General features: G+C 45.4%; 1 protein-coding gene across 2 annotated transcripts; it reads right to left on the bottom strand.

Annotated features, from left to right (window-relative positions):
• Positions 1-1,926: 1,926 nt before the first annotated feature.
• LOC147904319 (uncharacterized) lies at positions 1,927-5,102 on the bottom strand. 2 transcript variants are annotated; one of them, XM_087385825.1, is made up of 2 exons: positions 4,582-4,718; positions 1,927-4,351 (listed from the first exon to the last, which is right to left on the bottom strand). In XM_087385825.1, the coding sequence occupies exons 1-2, from the start codon at positions 4,582-4,584 to the stop codon at positions 1,988-1,990; spliced, it is 2,367 nt and encodes a 788-aa protein (XP_087241951.1). In that variant the 5' UTR covers positions 4,585-4,718; the 3' UTR covers positions 1,927-1,987. The 2 variants fall into 2 exon arrangements, with proteins under 2 accessions (XP_087241951.1, XP_087241942.1); XM_087385816.1 differs by having other exon boundaries at positions 1,927-5,102.
• Positions 5,103-5,636: the final 534 nt, after the last annotated feature.

The following is a 5,636-nucleotide window of genomic DNA, read 5'->3' as shown; positions in this document are numbered from 1 at the left end:
ATTTTTTTCTCGAGGTTTCACCTCACAAAATTTTAGTATACCACGTGCATTCAAAAAAAGAGGTATTTTAATGGCACTTTTGGAAAAAATTTAACAGATTTACAATAACAAGAGGGATTTTTAAATTCAAAGGTAGAAAAAAATATGTTAGTTCATAAGTAAGGATGGGTATCTTTATTGGGGAAATTTTTTTATTTGAGGGATTTTTAAAATGCCCCTTCAACACACATGATACCTAGGGTTGCACCCCCCGAGATTTTTTCCTATTAGTTTCGTTAAGAACTGAAACTTTTATATTAGCATCAAAAGTTTGTATGCCTTGATAAAAATAAAAGTTTTAAAAATTCACCAAAATTTAAAACTTTTATGAGAAATATTTTATAGTTTTACTAGGATATATAACTTTTTCTTTAAATTTCAAAAGAAAATATATTAAATTGTAATATGTTCCACAAATATTGTGAAACTTAAAAAACTAGCTCAATAAACTTTTGCTAAGTATAGCTTCGATAAAAACATCCCTTGAGGTTGCGCTCTTTAATAGACAGATCCTTATCGCCGGTGCTCTTGGCAATTTTTCCCATGAATTCCACCATCTCCTTGTAATGCTCTGCCTGGTCGATGAGGTTGGCCATGTACGTGAACTCATCACGAGAGGAATCAGGGGTGTCATAAATATTACATTCAGTGTTTGACTATGGTGGGCATCACTGCCTTTAGAGTTGGGATCCGGGCGGAGAGCATCGTTTGCCTAGTTTGGGCATGCTAAGGAAGCAGTCGTAGAGGTTACTGTGAATGGTGCAAAAATGCTTGCAAGCCATCGTAGATGCTGAGAGGGGGCACTATAGAATCCAAACTGTTTTATCTTAAGATGAAGGGAGAGTATCATCACTATCTGGAGAGAAGAGAAGCGTAGCAATTGCCTTCCTTTGGGTTGTGAGGGCTATTGAGAGATCGTCATGCCATATGCAAGCATAGAGCCGATAACATAGTAGCTACCCTCTCTATGTGGTAGATTAGAGAAAAAGAGAGAGTAGATAGGTAAACAACCACTTGAAGTAGGATGAGCGAAGCAGGCTGCTAGGCTTGAAAGGTGTGCCACACAATATTGCAGACAAGAATGGTGAAGCATGAAGGTAGCAAGAGAGAGGTAAAGGGGTAGTCAATGAAGGATGAATGTAGAAAAGCCTCAAAAGCTAGAGCCACAATTGATTGTTCAACTACGAGATGGATGGATTGGTCATGGTAATTTAGATTTTAAATGACCGTGTGTTTTTTGTGAAAAATTGATGTACTTATGCTAAAAAGTTCATCTATGCTTTTCAAATTAATCTCAAAATAAAGCAAAATTGACACCGCTAGATTTTTACAAAATCAATCTCTATGGTTGTGACAAGTGGCTTTCTGACAATTCAGAAAACCCAAAACCTTCTATAGGCTACCTTGCATAAAGAAAGCTTGGTGGTCCAAAAAAAGTTATGGTATGGAAAGGAAAAGTGACTAGCATAAAGAAAAAGCTATAGTACTAAAAGGAAAAGACTTGGTGGTCCATAAAAAGCTATAGTATGGAAAAGCAAAGAGACTAGCATAAAGGAAAAGCTATAGCACTAAAAGGAAAAGGGTAAATTAATTATTACAACCATGGTGATTTATGTGTTGCCAGTTCATGTAGCCCGTGAGCACCCCCCAGACCATGTTCAAATCTTTGAGCACACTGTCTCCTCACACACCCCTCCTCCCAGGGCCCCCCTCCCCCTTCTTCCAAAAAAAAGAAAAGGAAAATGATATATTTATCATTCATTAGGCCTTCCTGTGTGTGAGTGAAATGCTCAAAATTGGAGGATACAGGGTGAAAAGGAAGGAGATTAAGAGTGTCCAAAGAGGAATAGATGCGAACGGCCAAAAAGTCATAAAGGGACCCCAAATCATCAATACTCTACAATTGCACCAACCACAAACAACACAAGGGAGCAAAACGGAGCTCTATCTAAAGGGACATTTGTGTGCTGTTTGAGGCAACTGGTTCGTTGGAGAACGAAAACTGTGCATCACCGTCTGTACGTGTTTGGAGCCTTTCAGACGTAATGGTAGTACAGTCACTCGTCCATTCACGTAAGGACCCGGATACCCAGGCGTCCCTTGCCTTCGAAGAGCGTTCGTCAATACTACTGCGGCTTAACGACCTCTCGGAAGCTGGAGATCGTATTGAGCCCAACTTAATCCGCTTCTTGATTCTCTCATCAGCCTCCTTGGCAATCCACCTTAGGCTGCTGAGGGGCGTGCGATCGAGTTGCCTCGCAGCCCGGAACTGCTCTGTCCAGAAGTGCCCAAAATGCCCCTCGACTCGACCACTACCCCCTCTAACTTCATCCCTGGCCGTAGGAGGATTGTTGTGGCCATTACTGAAATCTTGGGTCACAAACTCCCACCACGTTTTGTTACGTAAGAAGCCTAGCGACTGGATCAGAAACCACACCAGCAACAGCGTCGTCGACGCTCCTCCCACTCCCATTCCTACAACTAAATTCTTCTCCTCCCATGCCACAGCGAAGCCGGCCACTGCGAAGGCCCATACAACACAGACAGCTGAGATGACCAACAGCAACGACGATAGGGTGCTAGACACTCGACTCTGCATCACTGTCCGCAGCAGCAGCGTGTCCCTTGTCGGCAAGGATCCGGCAGCAGCTGCAATCACGCTGGCCACGGCTGAGTAGAAGGAGCTTGCGTTGAGCCACCAGAAGAGTGTGAGTGCCCAATGGCGATGAGTTTGCGGGGGCTGAAGCCATCCTTGATATGTTACACTCGCTATGAGAGCTGCACCCACCAAGTTGGCGTTGGCTGAAGCCATGTACGCTTGCCTCTCTTGTGACAACCGCTCCTTCACAGTCTCCCTTCTTAGCAGCAGCATCACGTAGCGCTTTCGATTCGGGTGCCTCAGGGCTTCCTGCAGAGGCGTCTTGCCGTTCAAGACACCTTCCTCCGACACCCTAGTTCGAGGATCCAGCGCCAGAATTGTAGCCATTTCGAACCAGTCTTTCTCGATCGCTTTTCTCAGAAGCCAATTCAAGTTATCTTCAACCTCGTGCTGCTGCTTCAGGATACTCTTGCAAGTTTCCACCCAGTTGCCCTCGAAGGCAAGCACCAGAGGCGTCTTACTCTCACTGTTCTTCACATTTGGATCCACTAATTGGCCGCGCTGTAAGAGCAATTCCACCACATTCGTGTGCCCGTCTTTTGCAGCTAGATGTAGAGGCGTATTGCCCAACTCATCCTGTTCGTTTACATCTACTCCTGGCTCATCTAGCATTATTTGCTGCACAACTTCCATATGACCCCTGCTTGCAGCATGGTGCAATCCTGTCTCTTCGTCTGCACCCCTTTGGACGAAGTTCCTTGACCCCTGCGCGTCAGCAAACAGTTTCTTGTGCAGGTGCGCTAAGGCCGTCTCTTCTGTGGTCCTTTCATCTCGCAATATCTTCAACTCTTGCTTTGACAATGTGGTCGATCGACCCCTTACGCCCAGTTCATTCAAGCACCTTACATATTGCTTTCCACAGTTCGTCACTTCGGCCCAATCTTGCGGGGACAAACCTTTGGCGTCCCTAGCTTGCGTGTCAATCTTTCGACCCCGTAGAAGCTCCCTGGCGACTGCCATGTGTCGGTTCCTAGCAGCAAAGTGCAAAGGTGTCATCTCCTCACTGCTTCCAAGGTCTGGATCAAGAAGCATCGGGCTAACTAGGAGCTCGCCGTGGCTCCAGGCAGCATCATGAAGACTTTTCAAAACCATTGAAAGTCCAGCTTTGGCGTTAACGTTTGCACCTTGGCTTACCAGCATTTGAACGACTTTCGAATGGCCTCCTCTGGCAGCTAGATGTAGCGGCGTGAGGCCGCTAACATCAGTAGCATCCTTGGGGACTGAGGGGAAACTCAGAAGCGTCTTGACTACAGATATTTGACCCTGTCTTGCAGCATAGTGGAGGGCGGTCCGGTCAAGAGCATCCCTACTGCCGACTTCCAAATCCGTCCGTTGTAGCAGGCATTGAATCACTTCATCATGCCCACCGTTTGCAGCCAGATGCAGGGGCGTAAAACGCTCAATAGAAGTCATTGGATTCACATTTAGTTGCTTTCCGCAAATCAACTTTACCACATCTGCTTGACCCATTTGTGATGCAAGATGGAGTGGTGTCATATTATTCGTCAGTTCGATTTGCATAGCATCTGTGTAATCTGAACGCCCCAAAAGTACCTCTACGACTTCCTTTTGGCCGTTGCGAACCGCCAAATGCATGGGCGTCCACCCCTCCTTGTCCACGGAAACGAGCTGCAACTTTGGTTCATCCACTAGCTGCAACAATAATAAAACAACCTTCGTATGGCCATAATAAGCAGCTAAATGCAGTGCAGTGCGCCCATGTATATCTGAGGTTTGCCCAGATGATCGCGAGAACAATTGTCTGAGAGCTTCCTCGTGCCCTCCTCTCGCAGCGAGATGTAAAGGTGAACGATGGAGCCTATCAATACAGTTAACATTCACGCTGGGGATCTTGAGGATCTCACAGACAACATCGGATTTACCATGAAGAGCAGCTACATGAAGGGGCGTTTGTCCGAGCTCGTCTGTCGCGTTCATATGGGCAGGAAGGATGAGAGGATGTTGTAGCAGCCACTTCACGACCCCCACATGCCCGTTTTTGGAGGCTATATGTAAGGGCGTTTCACCTCCTGGCCCGGGCTCACTCAACACAGATGCGTCTTCCTTTAGAAGAGATGAACCTAAAGATGAAAAATACAGGACGTCTCCTAAGGCTGCAGCAACATGAGTCCTCCCCATGGTGAACCTCGCCTTTTTCCTTCCTAACTTCGAGCAAGTTAATTGACTCGTTTGAGCTCTGATCGATCTCAACGAGACGTTTCGCAATAGGTGTCTAAATTTGGAAGCAACATTTAGATATCTCCTCGCCTGTGCAAGCGACAATCCTTCCGGCTTGGCATGTGGTAAGCAATGAGTCAAGAGTCTACATCGATTAATTGCATGGTAAGCAATAAGTCAAGAGTCTACATCGATTAAAGCAATGAGGTAAGCAATGAGTCAAGAGTCTACATCGATTAATGGCATGGAATGAATGAAATTGTCAATATGGTAATGTTTAACGACTCCATTATTACTATTTCTAAGTCATGGTAATGGAGGCAATTGCAACTGAACTTTCTGTCAATATGGTAATACACAGGTCTGCTCTTTATTTGTTTGGCATACCATGACTAAGCATGTGCGTTTCCTCTTCCTTTGTTTGCATACACCATGATTGAACTAAGCATGATTCAAGTATGGAACTAAAACTACAGGTTTGATAACATACGCATGAAAACCAACAGGCTCATTTTTTAATGAAAAAACTTCACCGGCATGTTTGGCTATTGTTGCAAGGGTACCAAGCTCCCCACACAGTGTGGACTCGTTTTGTCTTTCAACAGATTGGGCGGGTAATTGGCTTTTGATCGTTACACTGTCCTTTGATCATTGCACTTACGACGTGGGCACTTGGAAGAAATATCCTCTTTTGCAGGGAGCGGCAACGCAGGGGTATCATGCCTGGAGGGAATTGAAGCAGTAGAAGAAGAGGCCATGA

The sequence above is a fragment of the Dipteris shenzhenensis genome, chromosome 2 (assembly GCF_047967505.1).
Source record: "Dipteris shenzhenensis isolate YYH24624 ecotype China chromosome 2, Dip_SZ_1.0, whole genome shotgun sequence".
Lineage (NCBI taxonomy): Eukaryota > Viridiplantae > Streptophyta > Polypodiopsida > Gleicheniales > Dipteridaceae > Dipteris > Dipteris shenzhenensis.
Note: the sequence above shows the minus strand (reverse complement) of the source record. Positions and strands in the feature narration are given on the sequence as shown.